Consider the following 26,044-nt stretch of genomic DNA (forward strand, 5'->3'; position numbering starts at 1 on the left):
TCAGTCAAATCCATCGAACTCAGCACCGCCTTCCTAACCTGCAATCTTCTTCCCGACCTCTCCGCCCCCACTCCCGTCTGACCTATCACCCTCACCTTGACCTCTTTCCACCTATCACATTTCCGACGCCCCTCCCCCAAGTCCCTCCTCCCTACCTTTTATCTTAGCCTGCTGGACAAACTTTCCTCATTCCTGAAGAAGGGCCTATGCCTGAAATGTCGATTCTCCTGTTCCCTGGGTGCTGCCTGACCTGCTGCGCTTTTCCAGCAACACATTTCCAGCTATGATTAGTTTCAAAACTAGTGACCCTTCTTCACAAGTTTCATTCAAGATTCGAATGAGCCAAGTTCTTGGCTAACCCTCCTATACAGTATTTGAGTGCTGCACCATGATGGGGGGGGGGTATCCTTTTGGATGAGACCCTGAGGCCCATTTTACCAGCCTCTCCAAGGTAATATTTTATAGGGGTGAGGGGCATTATTCAAGGTGACCCAGTTAATATTTCTCCTTCAATCCACCTCAGTGAAACAGATTTTCTGGTCATTATCCCATTACTGTTTGTGGGAACTCAGTGTGCACCAAATAGCTAACACATTCCATGTAAACAGCAGTGACTACATTTTGTTTCCCGTAAAGTACTGTTGAGAAGTCATGTAGGTGTGAGAGGTGATGGTGAGAGACAACTTTTTCCTTTGAAATAAACTGAGTGGTTACATTTCTGACACATGTGGAGTGGTTTCGGCCGTGGAGAGTGAACTCGCAAACTTCTGACTCTTGAGACTAGAGTACTAGGGTTCTGAAGAAGGTCACTGAACTAAAAATTTTATTTCTGTTTTCTCTTTGCAGGTGCTGCCAGACCTGCTGAATTTCTTCAGCAATTTCTGTTTTCGGTTCCTCCCAGGCTTAGCGTTATCCATTCTACCCATTTGTTTGTTCAACTGTTGCTTTATTTCCACCCATTGTTTACTCCTCTCCATCTTCAGAATATATACCAGTCTTATTCTCGCCTCATTCAGTTCTGAAGCAGGGTCACTGGACCAAAACATTAACTCTTTTTTCTTTCCACAAATGCTGCCAGACCTGCTGAGTTTTCCCAGCAATTTCTGCTTTTGTTTGTTTTATTTGGATGGATTTGGTCATGACCTGGTTAATGGGGCCAACCTCGTGCCAAAGCCATTTTGTTAGACATTTCTACTCTTACCTGGACCCGATGTTCTGCTGGCAGCGTAGATTTTATTGCTGAGGTACATTTTAGTCTTTCCCCTTACTGTTCTGACGAATCACCTTCAAACATCTCGCACAATCAACATTGCCTGCTGCCATCTCACAGACCTTTATAGAAATCTCAATTTCTCAGTTATATTATTTAACTGGGTGAAAATGTAACATAGCAGGTGAATATCAATACAGCTAAGTGTGAGGTAATCTATTCTGGAGCATTAATGGTTATATTAGTGTTACTTCAGTGGTGACAAGTTAGGAAGAGTACAGATACAAAGATTTTGGTATCCATGTGCACAAATGTACACATTTGGAATATAGCTTGGGGAGCAGACATTAGGAAGGGCATATCTGGAAGCAATACAGATTCACCACAATGTCAATGGCGCTCCAAGGATTAGAGTGAGGAGTGATTGTGGGAACTGTCTGAAGTACAATATGTTCTAATTCGAGTTTTCTTTCGGATTTCCATAAAGCATTGATAGAGCAGATGGGAGAAAGTTGTCTTTAGACATTCAGGAGAGTTGTTAGGAAACACATTTAAGAATGATGGTAGGAGTGTAGATATCTCTCCCACGAACAGAGGCTGTAGATTCCTGATCAGCCAATAGTTTTAAAACTGAATCAATAGAATTTTGCTGGGACAGGGCAGAAAGGAATATGGAAGAGAGGTATTATTTGGTCCTCCTTGCCGCATGGGGCAGCAGTGAGTAGGTCACATGTTCCTGCTCAGCTGGTTGCAGGGAGGGTCCGTGTTGCGTTCAGCTGCTGGTCCTGGGAACAGCAGTTACTTAAATGTTACCTGTGCCTGGAGCTTTCAGACACAGGGCAGCATCATATACGTACTGGTGATAATGAAGCTGATGGGGAGATTGCACTCTTTACAATAAAAGCCGGAATGGATTGGAGGAAGGGAGTCGATTTAAAGCTGTATTGAAGTTAGAATACACAGTGGATTCACGTTTGCTAGCTCCATGAGGACCCAGTCGAACGCCTCTTTGTAGTATTGATGGACGGAACTAGAGATTGCAGCCCCCAGACTGGAGGTCAGTGAACACTACAAGGTCGGGTCACTGTGCATAGAGCTGCTTACATTGTAGTCATGTCCAGGAAGCGCTAACATTTAAACACAATCAGGCTGCTGTTGGATGTGGTCGCTTCATCGGAGTCTCGGTGTGAACCGGGTGGTTAAATAATTGCGGGTCATTCACCTTTTTAAAAAGGACGCTGCTCTGGCTTTAAAATGTTTGCAATTCTCTCAAAGCTCAGGTGGTAGCGCCGTCATCTAGAATCACGTTACGGGGTTCAAATGCCACTCGAAACTTGAATACGAGTTGACCTTCCAAGTTAGTATTGGAGTGCCTTTTTGGCTGATACCAGGGGCCTTTATGCCGCTCTCCCACCTCCTCTGACTATTTGATTGAGGAACGGGGCGTTATTCGAGGGACCCTGGTCAATATTTACCAATCAGTCCACAACGCTGAAACAGATTTTTCCGGTTATTAACACGTTGTTTGAGAATTTACTCGCACAAACTATATAATGTTTTCCATATAAACAGCAGTGACTATATTTCACTTTCTGTAAAGTACTTTTTAAGAAGTCATGTAGATGTGAGGGGTGATGGTGAGAGACCCCTCTGAAATAAATTAATAGTTACAACTCTGACACATTCCTGCAATGGAGGGGAGTGGTGTCTGATCGGAAGCTTAAACTCGCAAACTTCTGGATTTATATAGAGTCATAGATCATGCTCTGATTAGCAATTGCTAGGGTTTGGTTAAATACTTTATTGGATGGGGAGGGTCCGAATTGAACACGTGACTCCTTGTCAATGTAGTTGTGTCTGGGAAGTTTTTTGGGGGGGGGTTCAACTTTGCGTTTCACTACGGCACAGCTGTGTTGCAGTGGTCGATATTGACTGAAATGGGAAGTGTATCACACCCTATTGCTAAATACAAATGTAGGATTTGGGTCTAAAGGTTTCCACTTAGAGAGAGAGAGACACAAGGGAAAGTCTGACAACCAGCTACAATGCTTTAGTAACTGAGAGTGCCTGAGATCTAACTGATCCCTCATTGGATCGCGGTGGCTTAATTCTGGATTGTAACCACTTGAGGAAGCGTGAACCAATCAGTTAAACGGTTAATGTGGCCGAGGCAAGCGTAACTTTTTGAAAACACAACTGCAATTAACAAGAACAGATACTTTCACTTCCCACTTGAGAGAATTTTAAAGGGGAGGAGACGTAGCGTCAGGGAAAACTGACGTCACAAGAGAGCCCGCAGTTCATTGGTTGCTATTTAGCTGCTAATTTGAATACCAGTTATAAGTTCTATTAAGGTCAAAGGTAAATTGGAGAAATGTTTCACAGATATTAAAAACGAAAGGCCAATAAGAAACTTTAAATCAAAACCTATTTAAATAATTTGGAGATATAGGGCCAGGTGATGTGTTGTACGTGCATGATGTGGGAGCTGGTGGATCCCAGGGTGGTTCAGAGAACTGTAAGGAAGATGGGCCAACTGATCACTACACTATGGTATAGGAGGCCATTCAAGGGGGAGCAAATACTGCCTTGATCCTTTGCAATTCACCTGGTCCAGCAAGTCCACTGCAGATGCGATCTCCTTGGCCTTACAAGCATCCATGGAACATTTGGATAACAAGGATACGTTCCTCAGACTTCTACATATTGACTACAGCTCCACCTTCAACACCATAATTCCAACTAAACTCGTCTTCAAACTCTGATACCTAGGTCTTGGCTCTCCCCTCTGTAACTGAATCCTCGATTTCCTGATCCACAAACCGGGTTCAGTAAGAGTAGGTGACAACACCAGTTTTGCCATAACTCTCAACACCAGTACCCTACAAGGCTGCATACTCAACACCTACTACACTCCTCATATGCTCACAACTGTTACTACATTCCACCCCAACTCCATTTTCAAGTCTGCTGATGACACCATCGTCGTATGTCAGATCTCGAACAAAAAAGAAATTGAGGGCATGGCAAATGCTGTAAAGACACCAGCTTATGCAATGTCAGAAAAATAAAGGAGCTGGTCATTGACTTCAGGAAGCAAAGTGGACGGCATGCCCTTATTTGCATTAATGGTGTAGAAGTGGAGATCATCGAGAGCATCAAGTTCCTAGAAGTTATCATCAATCTGTCCTGGTCCACCTACGTGGACGTGATGGTCAAGAAAGCACAAGAGCACCTCTACTCCCTCAGGAGGGTAAGAAAATACAGCATGTCCACAAACGCTCTTACCAGAAATTTGCAAGTTTAAGCTTCAGATCAGGCAACACTGCCCTACATTGTAGGAATGTGTCAGAGTTGTAACTTTATTTCAGAAGACTTGTCTCTCACCATCACCTCTCACATCTACTTGACTTCTCAAAAGGTCTCAGAATACATTGCAGCGTGTTATGGCAACTGCTTTCCCCCAGACCATTAGGAACTGTAGAGTCGTGAACACTGCTCAGTCCATCACACAAACCAGACTTTTATCTATTGACTCCATTTATCCTACCCACTGCCTTGAAAAGAAACTAACATAATCAGACCCCCTCACACCCCAGCTGTATTCTCTTTATCCTCTTCTGACAGGCAGAAGGTATAAAACCCATACACATGGGTTCAAGAACAGCTTCTTCCCCGCTGTTATCAGACTTTTTGATGGACCTCTCAAATGTTAATGTTCTGTTCTTCGCTTTCCCCCTTCGCTTTCCCCCTTCGCTTTCCCTCTTCCTGTAACACAGTATTCTGCACTCTGTATGGTTCAATCTTCCTATATAGCATGCAAAACAACACTTTATTTTTTTCATTGTGTTGTATTAGATTACTTACAGTGAGGAAACAGGCTCTTCGGCCCAACAAGTCCACACCGACCCAGACCCTTCACCTAACACTATGGGCAATTTATCATAGCCAATTCACCTAACCCGCACATTTTTGGACTGTGGGAGGAAACCAGAGCACCCGGAGGAAACCCACGCAGACACAGGGAGAATGTGCGAACTCCACACAGTCAGTCGCCTGAGGCGGGAATTGAACCTAGGTCTCTGGCGCTGTGAGGCAATGGTGCTAACCACTGTGCCACCCACTAATAATAAATCAAACAAAATCTAGAAGGACAAGGGCAGCTTATATGTGGGTGTAACACCACCTGCAAGTTCCCCACCAAGCCACACTCAATCGTGTCTTGGAAATATATCACTGTTCCTCCATTGCCTTCAAAATGCTGGAATTCTCTCCCTTACGGCATTGTGGGGCAGCCCACCACACCTTCTCAAGGCTGACTAGGGATAGGCTATAAATGCTGGCCGGCTAGTGACACCTACAAACCAATTTTTTAAAAAACATTGCAGGGGAATTTGATACGCAGGTGGACCTGGAAAATCAGGTTGATAGACAACTTCCTTTCCTTGAGATTCGCTGTGAAATTTTCTATTTTGGAACAGCACTAGAGAAGAGGCAATTCTGGCTTTGATAATGTGTAATGAGACAGACTTGATTAGGGAATTCAAGGTGAAGGAACTGTGAAGGGATGGTGCCATAATATGATAGAATTCACCCTGTAATTTGGGAGGGAGAAGGTGGAATCAGATGTAACAATATTACAATTGAGTAAAGCTAATGACAAAGACATGAGGGAAGAACTGGCCAGAAGTAAGTGGAAGGGGAACCTAGCAGGGAAGATGGTAGAGCAGCAAGGCAGACGTTTCTGGGGGTAATTCAGGAGATACAGCAGAAGGTAGAAGAAATGTACTAAGGCAAGGATGAGACAACCATGGCTGGCAAAGGAAGACAGGGCTTCCTGAAGAAGGGCTTATGCCCGAAACATTGATTCTCCTGCTCCTGGGATGATGCCTGACTTGCTGCGCTTTTCCAGCAACACATTTTTCAGCTCTGATCTCCAGCATCTGCAGTCCTCCCTTTCTCCTAAAGGAAGACAGGGACAGCATAAAAGCAGAGCGAAAAGCATAATATCCAGTGAAAATTCATTGGAAGCCAGAAGATTGGAAATTCTTTAAAATCCAGCTGACAACAAAAAAAAACTAAGTGGAGGGCGGAAGATGAAATATAAGCTGGCTGGTAATGTAAAAATATTGAAAGAGTATTTTTATTAAAGATGTGGGCGGCACGGTGGCACAGTGGTTAGCACTGCTGCCTCACAATGCCAGAGACCTGGGTTCAATTCCCGCCTCAGGCCACTGACTGCGTGGAGTTTGCACGTTCTCCCCGTGTCTGCGTGGGTTTCCTCCGGGTACTCCGGTTTCCTCCCACAGTCCAAAGATGTGCAGGGTCAGGTGAATTGGCCATACTAAATTGCCCGTAGTGTTAGGTAAGGGGTAAATGTAGGGGTATGGGTGGGTTTCGCTTCGGCGGGTCGGTGTGGACTTGTTGGGACGAAGGGCCTGTTTCCACACTGTAATACAATCTAATCTAATGAGAAGGGCAAGAGTGGACATTGGGTCACTAGAAAATGAGGCTGGAGAAGTACTAGTAGGAAACTGAATCGATACTTTGCATTAGTCTTCATGGTGGAAGACGCCATTAGAGTTTCAGTATTTCACGGGAGTCGAAGCAGTGTGAGTGCAATGGCATCACTAAGGAAAATGAACTAGAGAAGGTGAAAAGTCTGAAGGTAGATAAATCTCCAAACTATGTGGTCACACCCCAAGATTGTGAAGGCATTGGTGATCGTTCAGGAATCAATAGACTCTGGAATGGTTCCAGAGGACTGGAAAATGGCTAATATAAGAAGGGAGGCAGGCAGAAGATGGAACATTATAGGTCAGTTAGCTTAACCTTCATTATTGGTAAGATTTTAAAGTTCATGATTTAAGGATGGGATTGTGGAGTACTTGGAAGTGCATGGTGAAATAGGGTTGAGTCAGCATGACTGTTGAGGGGAAGTCATGCCTGAAAAATCTATTAGAATTTTTTGAGGAGGTAATGACCAAATTTAGACAAGGAAGACACAATGGATGTGATCTATTTGGAATTCCAGAAGGTCTTTGACAAGGTGCCAAATGATTATAAGAGCCTATGGTGTTAGGGGCTCAAGATACTGACATGGATACAGGATTGGCTGACTGGCAGAGAGTGAGAAGAAGGGGTCTTTTTCAAGATGGCAGCTGGCAACTAGTGGTGTTCTGCAGGGGTCAGTGTTGGACCAGAACTTTTCACGTTTTACATTAACAAACTGAACAAAGTAACTGAGAGCATTGGTTACAGATGACAAATATGTGGACAGACAGGTAGTGTTGAGGAAGCGAAGAGGCTACAGAAGGAATTGGATAGTCTAGGAGAGTTGGCAAAAGAAGTGGCAGAATGCAAAGTGGTAAAATTAGGTAATGCACTTCAGAGGAAGAATAAAGGAGTAGACTATTTTTGATATTGGGAAAGGCTTCAGAAATCTGAAATACAATAGGACTTATTTGCATTCCTTCCAGATTTTCTGAAGGTTAACATGTAAGTTCAGTTGGCTGTTAGAAAGGCAAATGCAATGTTAGCATTCATTTCAAGAGGTCTAGAATACAAGAGCAGAAATGCACTGCTGAGATTGGACAAGGGTCTGGTTAGACTGCATTTGGAATGTTCACAGTTTTTTGAGTTTATTATCGAAGAAATGATGTGCTGGTTTTGGAGGGAGTCCAAAGGAGGTTTAGAAGAATGAACCCGGGATGAAGGACTTGTCATATGAGAATCAGTTGAGAACTGGTCTGGGTCTGTACTTGGAGTGTAGAAGGATGAGGTGGGGTCTTAGAGAAACTTAGAGAATACTGAGCATCTTGGGTGAAGTGGATGTGGAGACAATGTTTCCATTAGTAGGGGAGAACTTCAGACTGAAGGGATGATCCTTTAGAACTGAGATGAAAAGAGATTCCTTCATATGTAGGCTGGTGAATCTGTGGAACACATTGTTGGAGGAGGTCAGGCTGATGGGTGTATTTAAGACTGAGGTTCTTGATTTAGTAAGGGGAGATGCTAGGAGAATGTGGTTAAGAAACACATCAGCCATGATGGAATGGTGGAGGAGACTTGATGGGCCAAATTACATAATTCTGTTCCTCTATCTAATGATCATATTCAGAAAGAATGTACAAGGATGTTGCCAGGGTTGGAGGATTTTAGCTATCAGGAGAGGTTGAATAGGCTGGGGCTGTTTTCGCTGGAGCATCGGAGGCTGAGGGGGTGACCTTCATAGAAGTTTATAAAATCATGAGGGGCATGGATAGGAGAAATAGACAAAGTATCTTCTCTAGGGTGGGGGAGTCCAGAACCAGAGGGCATAGATATAGGGTGAGTGGGGAAAGATATAAAAGGGACCTAAGGGGCAACTTATTCATGCAGTGGGTTGAGTGTACAGAATGAGCTGCCTGGGGAAGCGGTGGAGGCTAATACAAATGCAGCATTTAAAAGGCATTTGGAAGGGTATATGAATAGGAAGGGTTTGAGGGATATGGGCCAAGTGCTGACAAATGCAACTAGATTAGGTTAAGATATCTGGTTGGCATGGACGACTTGTACTGAAGGGTTTGCTTCCATGCTGTACATGTCTATAACTCTGTATGGGGAAATAATGACTGATCATACATTCGAAGTTTTATTTAAAACAAAAATTATTGGGATATATAGGTTTGCATAATGGATATTCCTAATGTTAACCATTTAAATGTAAGACTTTCATGAATGTTACGTGTGAAGAGAGTATGGTGCTGGTTATAGAGGATGTGAATGAAGGACGTTGTTATGTATGTTATCAGCATAATTCTCTTTTTTTTTTTAACAGCAGCAGAGCCCTTCTTGCTGGCAAAGCTTATACCTAACAGATCGCATGAATTAGATTGGACATCTGGCTGTGAGACTTGGGGTGTGGCATTTTCACCTGATGGCTCATACTTTGCATGGTCACAGGGACACAATATTGTGAAATTGGTTCCCTGGCCACTTGAAGATCACAAAATGTAAGATTGCAAATTAATTGTTTAAGGTACACTGCTTTGGTAACAAACTGTTATTGAAAATGTTTATTGTTTCTGTTCATATTGATGTGTTACAGTATTAATATGACCAGTAACTTAATTTTCTGGTGTCTCCCAGTAAGTTTATGGGGTTGAATTTGATGAATGCTAATAAATAGTAAGACAATCATTTGAATTCTCACTTGTTGGAGATCATTATTGCCTGCCACTTGCATGTGTTCTCCAACCCCGCCATTCCCCCTAAGATATTCAGATGGTTGAGGTAGCATATTCATTGTCGTGTTTTGACTCACTAATAGAATGGACATAAGGGGTAAGGACAGACAAAGGGTACAGGAGAAGCATAATGCAGTTCTAATACCAGAGAAAATTTATGATCTATTAATAACTGCACGATGTCAGTTAGCCATTAGGATATAGCAGCTGTGGGTGTCTTGATGATATTCTACTAATATGCAAGGCAAAACTGCTTAAGTATGAAAGGAGTAAAGCCACCAAGAATTAATTGTATAAAATATCTAATTAGTGTAATGGGAACATATAATAGGAATGTCGAGGTCTTTATGGCTTAATGTAACTGCTTTCACTATATCGATAGATGTTTTGCATTTAAGGGATGATTTCTCATGGAAATTCCCTTACTTTGTTTTCTGAATGGGCCCATATTGCTGCTGTAACAAGCAATAAATTTTTAAAGATTTTACAACAGATCCCCTGAAGAATAGTTAAATGTCATTCAATTATTGTTACTTTGTCAGCCTGCTTGTATCCAAGGGGTTCATTTGTTCAGTGCTTGGCAAGAGAATGATGATGAATTAAAATGCACAGTCAAAGTGGACTCAATTGATCCTTAATCAGTGATATGTCCAAACAGCTGCCACTCAGCATTACTGTGGCCATGGTGGAGTGGGGATTTTGCTCTAGGGGTAACCATAATACCAAGTCCAGAAGAGATCCAGAGGTCAGATGATTTATCTAGCGTAGCTGCACCTAATATTGTTTATCGGGGAGTTGCTAAGTGGGGAGATAAGTGAAATATGTTGGGTTGGCAACAACCCACAAAATGAACTCATTTAGCCCCGTTGGCATTTTTTTCCTTTTTGAGAGGCTTTCTGCTCTGAATTAGTTTATTTGGCCATACTTCAGTTCCTTCACCTTTACTCTTTTAACTGGCTCTCAAACTCCCTGACGTGATCCGATTATTTCGCTTCCATGTTTTCCAAAATAATGTTCCTTGTAGATGATTCAATAGACAAATGTAAAGCAAAGAACTGTGGCTAACTAGAGAACTGAAACAAAAACAAATTTCTCAAGAAACTCAGCAGGTCTGGCAGCATCTGTGGAGAGAAAACAGTTAACATTTTGAGTCCAGTGGGGGGGGGGCTCAGGCGCCAGTTGGCCTTTTTCCTATACCATTTGTGTACATTTTATATCGATGATCAGTAAACTCTACAATTCCACAAACACACATTTTAAAATATAAATGCTCTTTAAAAATAAGGAATGTTACGTAATTTAGTTGGCACTTACAAAAGATGAATTCTGGATTAACTGCCAGCATCCAGCACCCATTCAGTTTTCAGTTTATTACAGTCTGTGTAGGCACAGACAGCAATTTTCTTGTTTAGCCTAATATGTTTAATGTATCTTCAATTACTATTTGTTGAATTATGTTTTGTCCTTTTCTTGCTTTTTATTTCTCCAGAAATTCTAAAAGCACACATCATCTTAAAGCAGATGACAGCTCAGAGGGCCAGTGTGGAGAAAAGCTAATTGATTGTGGTCAGACAGTATGGGGATTATCATTTGGAGCGTCTCCATCTAATAATAGAAAGCAATCATCTGAGAACCAACACAAATCCAAACTTCAGTCTTCTGATACACTTCTTGCTACAGGTCTCACGAATGGTGAAATCAAGTTGTGGAAAGTGCCTACTGGTAATATTTTGAGGCATCTCTGCTCTAATCTGGACTGAAAGAATGCAACTTCATTTGAAAATACTGTAGCATCTAGTGTTTTGAATACAAGTTTCTTAATTTTAACAGTACCAATACATGAGATATTAACTCTCGTTTTGAGGTGCAATGTCTTTGTTTTCATCAGTTGACCATTCAGTGTCTGAGTTATGTAATCATGTGTTGGCAATGAATATGATCCTAGGGTTAGGCTTGGCTGTGATTTGTTCTATCTCCCCAACTTGTTTTTTGTGATTAGATTAGATTACTTAGTGTGGAAACAGGCCCTTCGGCCCAACAAGTCCACACCAACCCGCCGAAACGTAACCCACCCAGACCCATTCCCCTACATTTACCCCTTCACCTAACACTACAGGCAATTTAGCATGGCCAATTCACCTAACCTGCACATTTTTGGATTGTGGGAGGAAACCGGAGCACCCGGAGGAAATCCACGCAGACACAGGGAGAATGTGCAAACTCCGCACAGAGAGTCGCCTGAGGCGGGAATTGAACCCGGGTCTCTGGCGCTGTGAGGCAGCAGTGCTAACCACTGTGCCACCGTGCCGCCCACTAATGTGTTCTAACGTTTTCCAAACTAAAGAGAAAATTACTTTTTAAATTTTTGGGTATAAACAAGGGACACTTGAGTTCAAGGAGTTTGTTTAATAAGTTGTGCTAAGTCTGAACCTTGTCACAACTAATATTTATTGGTCATTTTTGTGGGTAAAAGGACCCATTGTATTATTTCGCTAGGAAGCCTTGCATTTGTATGGTCCGTAGCTACTTCTACACGAATAGTTGGATTACATCGGATTTAGATTGAATGAATGGTGTGATATTGTTGGAATAAGTAGCCTTTAGATGTCTTCAAACACTTTTAACCAGTCTGTGAATAATTCCTTACTGTTCCAAGCAATGTTTTATATCGATCCGTTTCCTGATTGCTACCTTTTATATTCTAGCCTACAGGAGATAAATTGACTTCATGAAGTCAATCTGCAATACAATTTCTGAAAAATGATTGTGTAAGATTTTCACATTTGTAACAATGGAGGGGCGTGGTGGTCAGCTAAGTGGATTTTATTGTAGCCTGCATTTTGGGAAAGCAAATCTTAGCAGGACTTATACACTTAATGGTAAGGTCCTGGGGAGTGTTGCTGAACAAAGAGACCTTGGAGTGCAGGTTCATAGCTCCTTGAAAGTGGAGTCACAGGCAGATAGGACAGTGAAGAAGGCGTTTGGTATGCTTTACTTTTTTGGTCAGTGTATTGAGTACAGGAGTTGGGAGGTCATGTTGCGGCTGTACAGGACATTGGTTTGGAATGTTGCGTGCAATTCTGGTCTCCTTCTGATCGGAAAGATGTTGTGAAACTTGAAAGGGTTCAGAAAAGATTTACAAGGATGTTGCCAGGGTTGGAGGATTTGAACTATAGGGAGTGGCTGAACAGGCTGGGGCTGTTTTCCCTGGAGCGTCGGCAGCTGAGGGGTGACCTTATAGAGGTTTACAAAATCATGAGGGGCATGGATAGGTTAAATAGACAAAGTCTTTTCCCTGGGGTCGGGGAGTCCAGAACTAGAGGACATAGGTTTAGGGTAAGAGGGGAAAGATATAAAAGAGACCTAAGGGGCAGCTTTTTCACGCAGAGAGTGGTACGTGTATGGAATGAGCTGCCAGAGGAAGTGGTGGAGGCTGGTACGATTGCAACATTTAAAAGGCATTTGGATGGGTATATGAATAAGAAGGGTTTGGAGCGATATGGGCCGGGTGCTGGCAGGTGGGACTAGATTGGGTTGGGATATCTGGTTGGCATGGATGAGTTGGACTGAAGGGTCTGTTTCCATGCTGTACATCTCTGACTCTATGACACTGGGTTTTAGGTCCAGATTTATGTCTGGAACTGGAACCGGAACTGGAACTGATGTAAGTTTCTTAAACACAGAGTTTATGTTGAGCATCCAAGGAGTTATAATCAGTATAATTTTTACATTTTGTTTGTGGTATTTTCTTTAATATGCATGCTCACGATGAGAAACAATTCAATAATTTGATATGTTGACACCGGTTCTTCATTTATTTCTGTGAGCTTGCAATCCAAGTTCAATTAGTTCATGGCAATATTTTTGGAAGTAGCAATGTCAGTCGCTAGTTCTGCGAAGCTGCTAGGCCATTTTACTATTGTCAACACTTGCTTCTGGTTTGCTGAGCTGGTGTCTGGAGAGATATCCTTGACATGAGCAAATGGCCTAGAAAGATTCAGTCTTAAAGGTACCCTCTACCTTCTGCATATTGTCAAACATTAAATCGTAACATAGGTTGGGTGGTTTCCACAGTTTCGTTATATGAATCTTTATTAATACGGTCTCTGCTGGTTCAAATGTTTCCCACTGAATGCGTTCACTCTTCTAAATCATTGATGTCTTCAGTTTTAATGTTTAAACAAATAAAGAGAACTTTCCACGGTGCAGATTTTAAACAAAAAACTGGAAATTCCTCTTTAACTATTCAAATCTTTAAAAGAGAATATTCATAGTCTCAGTTGGCAAACAGATAGATGGTCTTCATACTTTAATGATCTGATTTTTTTGGTCATTGATTCTGCATCTGACAGTTTGTATTTGTTTCCTCTCATTGGCCGATAGGGTTGAAGTGCTGCCAAGTACCTAAGCTTACCCATGTATGAAATCATTTTAAGAATGAATCATGTAGGAACCTCCATTTGAGTCAGTTGTGATCCATTTGTTTGGGTCCACGGCAGCTAGAGGAACAAACACTGTATTGGGCCACAACCAAAGTGAACTTTTGATAATTTTACACTTTAGACGGGTATTTACTGAAGAGTATTGCAACTCTATTGCAATAATTCCACTAAGTTCCAACTTCAAAGAAAATATAGAAATCAACTTCAGATCAACTACCTGGTTGATTAATTGAGACTGAATATTCTCTTCTAGAGATTTGAACAATTAAAGAAGAATTTGCATCTTGTAACATTTCATCTGCATTTTGAAATGTTTCCTTCATTCAAAAAGAATAATAAAATTGATTACATCAATTGTTTGGAGGAGTGAATGCATTCAGTAATCCTCAATTTCTGAGTTAACTATCACTACCAATTAGGTTACTATCCATTAACATTCTCACTTTTGGTCTGAGGGTCAAAATCAGCCAGGGCTCCTTATTAATTCTACTGTAGTGATTTCTCATGCCGGGTGTATTGTCAGATCAGGGCAGCACTGGTTTAGACTGTAATGTCTATATAGTCAATATTCCACATCAGGGTTTAGAATGTGAATGGTGACTTGTGTAGGACATTGCTTCCAGAATATCAGGTTCCCATTTTCCAGAGATTTAAACAGATGAATGTTTTATGTGCCAGTATTCTATGGATTGCATGTAGTTTTCAACCCACCTTTTTCTTTCTATTGCAGCTCATCTTCTCCACTATTTGAAGGGGCATCAGTCTGTAGTGAGATCATTTGCTTTTATCACCAATGAAGACTTCATGTTGGTTTCTGCATCAAGAGACAGAACTCTGCGTGTATGGGACCTAAAACAGAATGGTACGTGAGAGGGGGGGGGGGGGAGTAATTCCATCTTTTTAACTTATTTTGAAGAAAGGCTATTGAACTATTTTGGAGGCCACCCATGGGCTCCAGAGGGACCATACATGAGAAGAATTGGTCTTTTCTGTATAAAGCAGTCTGTGTAGCCTTGTAATTTCTCCAATATATCTGGAAGGCAAAATTCAGGTTACATAGTAAATTTGGAATGGATTAACAGCATTTTCAACTCTGTCTCTTACTAGCTTGCTAAACGGTATTATTGTAATATGATTTTGAGGGTAGAAGAGAGAGAGAGAGACCTCTTCCCTATATTCTGGGTTTTACTCAGTAACATTATACTGGAACACTAAGTGCTTAATGAAATTCAGATGAAAGTGTCAAATGGGCACTCCCATAAGACATAGCAGAGGAAGTAAGACTACTTGGCCCATCGAGTCCACTCCGTCATTTAATCATGGCTGATGGGCATTTCAATGCCATTTACCTGCACTCTCCCCGTAGCCCTTAATTCCTTGCAAGATCAAGAGTTCTTGTTGCCTTTATACGCTCAGTGGAAGAAGAACCATTCAAAGTTTTCTTAAAATCATTGAATGTCGCAGCAAAGAAGAGGGTATTTGGCCCTTTTCTGCTTATCTCTGCTCTTTGGTTAAATGTTTCTTAACTTAGACAGATGATTCATACTGTTACTCATTTTCTATAGCTATGCAACTATGTTTCTTCCAAATAAAGTCTTGAATGTTACCCAAGTTTTGTTGCATGCAAGGATGGAATACTTGAGCATCTGAAGAACTGTAAATGGTACTGACCACCATGTAGTCAGTGAACATCCCTACTTCCTTCCTTGTGATGGAAAGAATATTGAAGGAGCTGAAAACAGTTAGTCATAGTCATAGAAATATACAGCACGGAAACAGACCCTTTGGTCCAACTTGTCTATGCTAATCAGATATCCTAACATAATCTAGTCCAATTTGCCAGCACTTGGCCCATATCCCTTAAACCCTTCCTATTCATATACCTATCCAGATGTCTTTTAAATGCTGCAATTGTACCATCCTCCACCACTACCTCTGGCAGCTCATTCTGTACATGCACACCCTCTGTGTGAATAAGTTGCATCTTAGGTCCCTCTTATATCTTTCCCCTCTCACCCTAAAACTATGCCCTCTGGTTCTGGACTCTCCCATTCCAGGGAAAAGGTCTTGTCTATTTATCCTATCCATGCCCCTCAAGATTTTATAAACCTCTATAAGGTCACCCCTCAGCCTCCGATGGCCCCAGAGAAAACAGCCCCAACCTATTCAACCTCTCCCTGTAGCTCAAATCCTCCAACCCTGGCAACGTCATTGTAAATCTTTTCTGAATCCCTGCAAGTTTCAAAACATGCTTCCAACAGGAAGGAGACCAGAATTGCACGCAATATTCCAAAGGTAGCCTAACCAACATCCTGTACAGCCACAACACTATCCCCCCAACTCCTATAGTCAATACTCTGACCAATAAAAGAAAGCATACCAAACGCCACCTTCACTATCCTATCTACCTGTGACTCTACATTCAAGGAGTTATGAACCTACACTCCAGGGTCTCTAGTTTAGCAACACTCCCTTACCATTAAGTGCATAAGCCCTGCTAAGATTTGCTTTCCCAAAATGCAGCACCTCACATTTATCTGAATTAAACTCCATCTGCCACTTCTCAGCCCACTGGCCAATCTGGTCAAGATCCTGTTGTAATCTGAGGTAACCCACTCTGTTGTCCACTACACCTTCAATTTTAGTGTCATCTGCAAACTTACTAATTGTACCTCTTATGCTCACATCCAAATCATATATCGATTACTTAGTGTGGAAACAGGCCCTTCGGCCCAACAAGTCCACACCAACCCTCCGAAGATCAACCCACCCAGACCCGTTACCCTACATTTACCCCTTCACCTAACCCTACAGGCAATTTAGCATGGCCAATTCACCTAACCTGCACATCTTTGGACTGTGGGAGGAAAGCGGAGCACCCGGAGGAAATCCACGCAGACAAAGGGAGAATGTGCAAACTCCACACAGACATTTGCCCGAGGCAGGAATTGAATTCGGGTCCCTGGCACTGTGAGGCAGCAATGCTAACCACTGTGCCATCGTGCTGCCCCAAATGTGAATGACAAAAAGTAGAGGACAAAGCACTGATCCTTGTGGCACTCCACTGGTCACAGGCCTCCAGTCTGAAAAGCAACCATCCACCACCAGTCTGTCTTCTACTTTTCAGCCAGTTCTGTATCCAAATGGCTAGTTATCCCTGTATTCCATGAGATCTAACCTTGCTAACCAGTCTCCCATAGAGAACCTTGCTGAATGCCTTACTGAAGGTCATATAGATCATGTACACCACTCTGCCCTCATCAGTCCCCTTTTGTTACTACTTCAAAAATCTCAAGTTCATGACTCATGATTTCCCACGCACATAGCCATGCTGACTATCCTTAATCAGTCTTTGCCTTCCAAATACATGTAAATCCTGTCTTTCAGGATTCCATCCAACAACTTGCCCACCAGTGATGTCGGGCTCACTGCTCTATTGTTCCCTGACATTTCCTTCCCGCTTTTCTTCAAAATCGTACCATGTTAGCCAATCTCCAGTTGTCCAGCACCTCACCGTGACTATTGATGATCCAAACATCTCAGCAAGGGGCCCAGCAATCATTTCCCTACCTTCCCACAGAGTTCTAGGGTACACCTGAATCAGATCCTGGGGATTAATCCACTTTTATGCGTTTCAAGACATCCAACACCACCACCTCTGTAAAATAGATGTTTTATGTTCCTCCGGGCTGTATCCTAGTCTCCGACAGCAGTGTCTAGGACAGAGATGATTAGCTTCCAGCAACAACAACCATATGCCATATATGACTGCAGATGCTGGTGAGTTTCCTAATTTCCAGTGACTTCAATTTTACTGGTGTTCTTTAATGCTGCAATTGGTCGAATACTCCTTAATGTCAAGGTTAGTTACTTTTAGCCTCATTAAGTAGATGACCATCTTTCTATTAGTTAGATGAATCAACATGACTGAAGTCTGACATCTGAGGGGTGAGTTTCACTGTCATTTAAGGTTAGGTATGTTTTTGGAGACACTTCCTTCTATTACTGTTTATGGTGCAACAGCATTCATGACTTAAATATGATAAACTGCAGAGCTTGGATCTGAATTGGCAGTTTTGGGCATTCTTCACTCTAACATGCTGTCGCTTGTTGCTAGCAAGCATGTAGGCTTGTGTTTTGGCTTAATCAGATTGGCATCTAATGTTTAGGTACATCTGTTGCTACCTCTAGCATGTTTTCCTACATTCCTCCTTGAACTTTGATTACGTTTGTTTTTAGTCCTCTGCAGGCGTTGAAATGGTGAAATTGCCAGCATATAGATCATTTAGTATGGAGAGCCAAAGTAATCATTTTAATTCTGAACCTTCGCATATTTTCCTCCAGTTTGGGGGAAAAAAAACATTTTCTCTTTGCTTCCTAGCTAACTTGAATATCAACACTACACTTTTTATACCTATGGGCTAACTTATGTTTACAATAGATATTCTGCTAAATTTCTTTGGAAGTGTACTTAAATATCAATTGGAGAGCAGGGGATTATCTTTTGTGGTTGTATCCTGTTTGAGATGGTGAAATAGTAGATGATCCTTTTGAATGTAGAGACTGGTGAGCTGATAAGTGATCTTGGCGATTTGTTCTGGAAGGTGAGGGCAGAGTAGTGAGAGGTAGGTTGGACACAGTTGAGGGCCTCTATCTGCTACAGTGGAGAGAATTCTCGGTTGAATACAACAGACATGTCAGAGGCAGTCTAGTTGAAAGAGGCATCACTGGAATAAAAGACACTGAGACACAGGGGAAAAAGGAATGAAATCCTTGCAGGAAACAGGCTGGGAGTAAGTGCAGTTGAGGAAAATGGAAATTGGTGGGTTGTGAGAGGGTATTTGGGGGTCAGCCCATTTCTAGAAATAGAAACAGTAAAGGCCAGAAAGGGAATGAATGTCCAAGATGGAGCAGCTGAAGGTGAGAGAAAGATGGGAATTCAAAACAAAATTGATTTTAAATGTGCCAATTCTGACGAGAGCAGGAAGTAGCACCAAAGGCATCACTGATTTGTATCAGGGAGAGAGTGGTGGTCAGGTCTTGAGAATGACTGACTGGAACAAGGAATTTTCCACAGAGACTGCCAAACAGATTGACGTAACTAGGACAAGTATGGTACCTGAAGTCCTATCTTTAACAGGAGAAAATGAGACCAGTTACTGAAAACTTTCAGTGAGAACCAGTGTGGCTGGCTATGTGAAGGAGGATGGTAGTAGAGGGGACTACTGAAGCTCTTAACCACCTCCTTTCCCCCCCCCCCCCCCCCCCCCTCTCCCACCACCTCAAAGGAAAGAAGTGGCGAGCCTTCAGACCATCTTGATGGGGAATGGGTGTGCAGAGAGATTACGCATCCACGGTGAAGAGTAAGCAGCTACGGCCAAAAAACTCTAACTGATGTAGTGTCAAAAAAATCACAAACGTAAGTGGGAAGAGACTGAGATGGGGAACAGAATCAAAATAGGAAGAAATAACTTCAGTGCGACAAGAACAGGCTGAATAATGGTCTGCTCGGGCAGTCCTATTTTGGGAAGACGTGGGTTGGGGACTAAGATGGGAAGTTGTGGGAGAAGTCCAGAGAAAATGAAGTCTGTAATAGCTTGATGCTGTGATATAACATTTTAATCCTCCAGTTCTCTGGCATCACACCATTATTTAAGGAGTTTTAAAAGAGCACAATAGGTATTTTTTATTCTTTCCACCAATGTGTCAGTAACTGAAGATCTACCCTTTATTGGATAGGGTGACATTGCTAGCTACCACCCTTTTAATACCTCTGTCTTCATTGATTTTTCTTTTTTTTTATCCTATTCAAAATTGTTACCACCAATTTTACAAATGAATTAGGTGAGCCAGTCCTCCAAAAGTTCAGTATAAACTCATTGCAGTTTAGACAAATGAATCAGTGTTTTTTTAAAATTCTTTAATCAGGATGTGGGATCTCCAGCAAGACCAGCATTTGATGCACATCTATTATTGCTGTTGAATTGATTGACTTGAGGCCATTTGAGGAGAAAGTTAAGAGTCAACAAGGTTAAAAATCATACAACACCAGGTTATAGTCCAACAGGTTTAATTGGAAGCACACTAGCTTTCGGAGCGCTGCTCCTTCATCCACCTGAAAGCTGGTGTGCTTCCAATTAGCCTGTTGGACTATAACCTGGTGTTGTCTGATTTTTAACTTTGTACACCCCAGTCCAACACTGGCATCTCCAAATCAAGAGTCAACTATGTTGCTGAGAGTATGGAGTCACATAGGCAAGCCAGATAAGGATGACAGACTTCCTTCTGTAAAGGCAATAGTGAACTGAATTGATCCAACATTTTCCTTTAGTGAGGGCAGATGTGAAACATTCATTTAAGTACCTAAGCCATGCTTTCTGCCTTTATGATCTTTTTACTTGTTGCTCAACTTCCATCCTCTTCCTGACACTTCTTTTTGCTGTTAGCCTTTATTTTAAAAAAAACTTTAGGGATTTACTTTTGCCCCTCTTCATACTTTTTTTTTCTTGCTGCCCAAAATATTGATCATTCAATATCATGAACAAATGAATATCTATAAATACATTACACTGATTATGGTTGGACAGTAGCAAAGCGCTTCTGGATAGAGGGGGTGAGGATGTCACAGGGGGGAAAAAATCCCATAAGGCAGTCTTACCTATCCATCAGTGATTTGGATTATAAGTAACTCGAGCAGAAGAAATTGAACCAAATGGTGATTATTGAAGGAAATGTAAAAGTCCAATTGTTTGATCAGCATTAATGTGCATTTGTAAAATATTGATGGAGCAACAGAATTTTGTCATAAATGCAGCATTTTATTGGGTGATAATATTTAGTTAACCAATTTAGTCTTGTCACCTTTTAATCAGTTCTTGGAAACAGTTTCAATGTTCAATAACATAATGAACTATGTCAACGAAATGTTTGAATCAAGTTTGATAATTGATGCTATGCGGTGATTAAGAATCTAAAAATGTACTTGTTGAATAGATACTACATTTCTGTTCATTGGAATTCCTGGCATTCTGTCACCAGAAATATTTCTCATAGTTGGGATGCTGTGCTGCTATTTCTGCATGTATCAGTGTATAATTCATTGTTGCAATTATGAGACCTTTCTTCAGCTGAGGATTGTTTCAGTATGATGCATTGCTCTATTTCTCCACCCTCCTCCAGGTAAACTACTGCATGTATTAAATGGCCATAACCAATGGGTTTATTGTTGTGCTGTCTCCCCTGATTCGACAATGCTTTGCTCTGTAGGAGGGGGAAGAATGGTAAGTTTTCATCTGTGTTGGTCAATAAGTGTGAGCTTTCTGGATAAGAAACATTTTTCTTTTTACATATGTATGTGTAGTTTTTCCTTAAACAATGACACTTAAATGCTACTGAACTTAATACCCAAGTGACACCATTTTTAAAAAATAGCTTCATTAGAATTCATGAGTAATTCTAAAATAATTGCAGACTGTTCTATTGAATATCAAAAAGGAATTTTGGAAGTAAACTCCCACTATCTAATGTACCCAATTTTCTCTAGCACACCGTTTCAGGTTATAAATAAACACTGCTAACATTTGTGAGATGTTTGAAAAATTCACACCCTTCTGATCAAAGTAAATTGCTCAACCTTTTGGTGTACCTGTAATTGGTGAATGTTGTCTATGACTGATGGATATGAGATCAATGAACCTGTTATGCATGACTGCTCAGTCAGAAACTATGCATATTTTATTGCTGAACCTATTTGCTAATCTGCATTCATTTCAATCTTGTTCAGTTATAAAGTTTTGTCAAGCCTATTGATCTAATTCTGTAGTGATTTTGGAAGTTGGGGTGGTGAATCCAATTCATTTAGATTTTTCTTCTGATCTTTTTCTTTCCATCTTGTACCCTTTCCTTTTTTTTCCGTAATCATCTTTTTATCCTGATATTATGGAAATAGCTGAGACATCTGCAGCTGTGAAGAAGATCATCAATAAAAATTGGGGAAATAATAGTTAATTTTATGACTTATCCATGGTGTGGCAATCTCCCCAGGGGTTCAGTACAAACTCTTCATTGTAGATTGGATATCCAAGTCAGTATCCTGTTCACACCTTCTTTTGCTTTCATTTTAAACTGGCATTTGATTTTTCAGTAATTCAGTTGACACTGCTGGACCTGTGGGGATACATTTCTGAATCTAGTTTTCAGCTGATGTGTATCTGTGCTCTTCTGTATCCATTTTAAAAAAAACTATTTGTAAAACCTGTTTCACAAAGCATTTGGCTTGTTTTCTTTGTTAAAAATTCACTTGTGGGATCTGGGCATCGCTGGCTGGGCCAGCATTTGTTGTCTATCGCTAGATGCCCTCATTTTTTGAACAGCTGCAGTCCATTTGGTGTAGACACATGAACTCCCTCCCTCAAGGAGTTTTCAGTTTTGACCCAGTGACACTGAAGGAATGGTGATATATTTCCAAGTCTGGGTGGTGAGTGGCTTGGATGTGAACCTGTAGTCATGGTCTTCCTATGTATCTGTTGTACTTGTTCTTCTGTGGGTGGTGATTGTATGGGTTTGGAAGATGTCGTCAAAGCTGCATATCCTCTTTTGATATATTCTAGAAACGAATTATAAAAGACACTTACTACTACAATTTACATTATCTAAAGCAGGCCTTGGGCACATTTTGGTTGTACAGGAATTTTAAAAAGTGTGGAAACAGCTTTGTAATTGACATGTAACTTTTATTTTGCCTTGGCTCAAATAGTTCCAGCATCAAATCCTTTTGTGGATGTATTGTCTCACCTGTGAGAGTTACAGCATAGAATTTGGCTTTTTTTTCTAAAAGTGGAAGGCAAATTTCAGATACCTGAATTTTTAGTTTTTGTAAATTAAGGGCTATTGGTCCATGAGTGCTTACAGAGGCTCTTGTTAGTGGAATGTGAAATATACCTTATTAGGAAATCTTAATTATGCTCTCGGCATGATCTTTAAACACTGCTTGCTCATTCCATATAAATTCTTCTTCAGGTTTGATGCTTTTACAGTTTCTTAATGTCATAATTGCCTTGTGATCACAGGTATTGCTTTGGAGCACAGTAACCTATACAGTGCTTCGGAAACTAGAAGGACATGGAGGTGATGTTGTATCATGTGAATATTCCTCCAATGGAGCATTACTAGCTACTGCATCTTACGATACCTATGTAATTGTATGGGACCCATACACTGGAGAAAGCCTGATGAAGCTGAGGTAAAGAAGTTATTTATATGAAGTTAATTGGTCAGGCTTGTTTTTGCATGGAAAGCATTTAACAATGTGGTGCATAGAATGAATCAAACTCAGGTTAATATTAAATCCTTATCCTAAGTCTTTGTATGTTTGTGCAATAAATTGATCTCAGACTTCTATTTGCATCTAAATTTGAACTTTAAACAAAATGATGGAAATAGTCCAAGCTGGCAAGACATGCGCAGAAAAAAAATGAATGGACCAGATTTAATTCCACAATGGTATGGCCGTTCAATGCTTGGAAAACTAGTGACAAACCAACCATGGCCATTTCAGGGGAGCTTTTTCAGTGACTTAAATTTCTGTCAGGTACCTAACAACATTATTGTAGGTTTCCAGAGTGTTTAGAATGGATTTCCAACTTCCACATGGCTAGTATCTCTCAGCTGGTATTGGCAGTGCTCGTGTTGTAATTTATTCTGGGTAATGTATCCATATATTCCAGCTCTTCAAGTTATGTTGTGTCATGTCATTATAAACATGTTTTCATGCTCCTCTCTGGTACGGTAAATTTCAGCCATTTTCCTCCTTGCAAATTGGGAGGAAACGTTGCATTTTATAGCATTTGCACATAAAGCCTATGTTTTTATCTTTTTTAAAAAAGTCACTAGAAACCAGATTTTAAAATTGACTTTTAAACCAGAACAAACTGTGTTAATGTAAAGCTTTGGTACTGCAGGCATTGTTCCCCACCAGCTTCTCTGGATGTTGATGAAGGCTTTCGGACCGGATTTGTACGAGCAGTCTCCTTCTCCCAGCAGGGACTAAATGTTACCTCAGTAGCAGATGATGGGTAAGATCAACATCGTATATACTTGAGTAATAATCAAAATTTTTAGATTACAAAAGTTAAATTTATGGGGCCGACTATTACGTGGATACTATTTTTTGAGGGGCCGAAATTCATGCCTGTCAAAATTCATACCGTATCATTAGCTGAAGCCCAACTGATCTTCTAAATGAATAAAGGAAAAGAAAACACAATAAATTAGGGTAATTATTAGATAAAAACAATAGAAACAAAAATGAGTTATCGGTAGTAAGCTTTTATTTATACATAGAAAAAGTGAAGTAGAAATGTAATATGGCTTTAAATCACAATTACTTGTACATGTTACATCTTAAACATGTCAAGTACAAACGTTAATTAAAATCCTGCAAAATTACACTTTTCAACATCTTCAGTACCAAATAAAGTTTCACTATCATCAGGATGAATGATATCATTGTATGGATCCTCTTCATTTTCGCTGTCTGTAGTTAGCGGTAGCACATCATCTGCTGTTGCTTCATCTATGTCATCCCATAAATGGTCGTTCTCTGTACCATTCTATGCATTTGAAATTTCACATTTCTTCAATGATTCGGAAATAGTGTCAGCTTTTATTTCCTTCCACTTGGAAGTCTGTCGGGAATTACAGCTATGTCAGTGTTATGTGCTTAAAAATACGGGATAGACCATTTAGGACAGAGATGAGGAGAAACTTCTTCACCCAGAGAGTGGTGGCTGTGTGGAATGCTCTGCCCCAGAGGGCAGTGGAGGCCCAGTCTCTGGATTCATTTAAGAAAGAGTTGGATAGAGCTCTCAAGGATAGTGGAATCAAGGGTTATAGAGTTAAGGCAGGAACAGGATACTGATTAAGGATGATCAGCCATGATCATATTGAATGGTGGTGCAGGCTTGAAGGGCAGAATGGCCTACTCCTGCACCTATTGTCTGTGATTGGATGTTATCAACAGCATTCCTCACTAGATGAGATCTAAACTGGTCGCAGACAAGCAAACTCTTCCTTGTGTAGTCCACCGGGTCATAAATTTCAAACTTCCTTTAACCATTTTGTAAATCCACCTTCATCCATCCAGCCTTGTAAATGCACATGGATGACAATTTCTTTTGGAAATTTCTCCTTTGGCAAAGTTTTTCTCTTTAAAAACAGCCATTGGTTTTATCTGAGGGCCATCAGTCATACAAAAGAGAACTAAAGTAAACCTACTTTTCTCATGATCAGTGGTTCTCACCAATCCTTTCTTTTTCTCCTTTTCGGTTCACAGTTTGATTGTCCAGCATGTTGAGAGGTAATAGGTGTTTTGTCCATGTATCCAATGCATGATAACTTGTAGCCTTCCTTTTGCAAACTTCTGATTACAAACTGGTGAAACTGATTTTGTACAATCTTATACTTTGGTAGAGAACTAAGTCATGCCTTCTCAACCCTTGTGCACTATCTAGCACTTGGCTTAAAATCTGAAATTCCATCTTTCTTGTTGGGATATAATGTTGTAATTGTGTACAGGACATTGGTTAGGCCACTTGGAATATTGCATGCAATTCTCGTCTCCTTCCTATCACAACGATGTTGTGAAACTTGAAAGGGTTCAGGAAAGAGTTACAAGGATGTTGCCAGGGTTGGAGGATTTGAGCTATAGGGAGAGGTTGAACAGGCTGGGGCTGTTTTTTTTTCCCTGGAGAGTCGGAGCTGAGGGGTGACTTTAGAGGTTTATAAAATCATGAAGGACATGGATAGGATAAATAGACAAAGTCTCTTTCCTAAAGTGGGGGAGTCCAGAACTCTAGGGCATAGGTTTAGGGTGAGGGGAAAGATATGAGAGACCTAAGGGGCAACGTTTTCACGGCAAAGGTGGTACGTGTATGGAATGAGCTGCCAGAGGAAGTGGTGGAGGCTGATACAATTACAACATTTAAAAGGCATCTGGATAGGTGATGAATAGGAAGGGTTATGAGGAATATGGGCCAGGTGCTGGCGGGTGGGACTAGATTGGGTTGGGATGTTTCCAAGCTGTACATCTCTGACTCTATCACTTAAAAATGTGTTGCTGGAAAAGTGCAGCAGGTCAGGCAGCATCAAAGGAGAAGGAGAATCAA

General features: G+C 41.0%; 2 protein-coding genes across 7 annotated transcripts in view; one reads left to right on the plus strand and one right to left on the minus strand.

Moving 5' to 3' along the window:
* The first annotated feature begins 1,521 nt into the window (after positions 1-1,521).
* Positions 1,522-26,044, plus strand: part of wsb2 (WD repeat and SOCS box containing 2) — a 34,225-nt gene continuing 9,702 nt past the window's right edge. For 3 of the 6 annotated variants that reach the window (XM_043715865.1, XM_043715866.1, XM_043715868.1), the window contains exons 1-7: positions 1,548-2,267; positions 9,030-9,204; positions 10,928-11,160; positions 14,611-14,742; positions 21,060-21,160; positions 22,949-23,121; positions 23,840-23,953. In XM_043715865.1, coding sequence (XP_043571800.1) covers positions 2,231-2,267; positions 9,030-9,204; positions 10,928-11,160; positions 14,611-14,742; positions 21,060-21,160; positions 22,949-23,121; positions 23,840-23,953 — 965 coding nt within the window. In that variant the 5' untranslated portion in view covers positions 1,548-2,230. Of the gene's footprint in view, positions 2,268-9,029; positions 9,205-10,927; positions 11,161-14,610; positions 14,743-21,059; positions 21,161-22,948; positions 23,122-23,839; positions 23,954-26,044 lie in introns of all 6 variants that reach the window. The other 3 variants (XM_043715870.1, XM_043715871.1, XM_043715869.1) reach the window with 2 other exon arrangements.
* The window catches only part of rfc5 (replication factor C (activator 1) 5), a 56,345-nt gene continuing 54,826 nt past the window's right edge, over positions 24,526-26,044 (minus strand). Inside the window, exon 11 of the mRNA XM_043715873.1 lies at positions 24,526-24,565. Coding sequence (XP_043571808.1) covers positions 24,544-24,565 — 22 coding nt within the window. The 3' untranslated portion in view covers positions 24,526-24,543. The remainder of the gene's footprint in view (positions 24,566-26,044) is intronic.

This window comes from Chiloscyllium plagiosum, chromosome 25 (assembly GCF_004010195.1).
Source record: "Chiloscyllium plagiosum isolate BGI_BamShark_2017 chromosome 25, ASM401019v2, whole genome shotgun sequence".
NCBI classification, from domain to species: Eukaryota; Metazoa; Chordata; class Chondrichthyes; order Orectolobiformes; family Hemiscylliidae; genus Chiloscyllium; species Chiloscyllium plagiosum.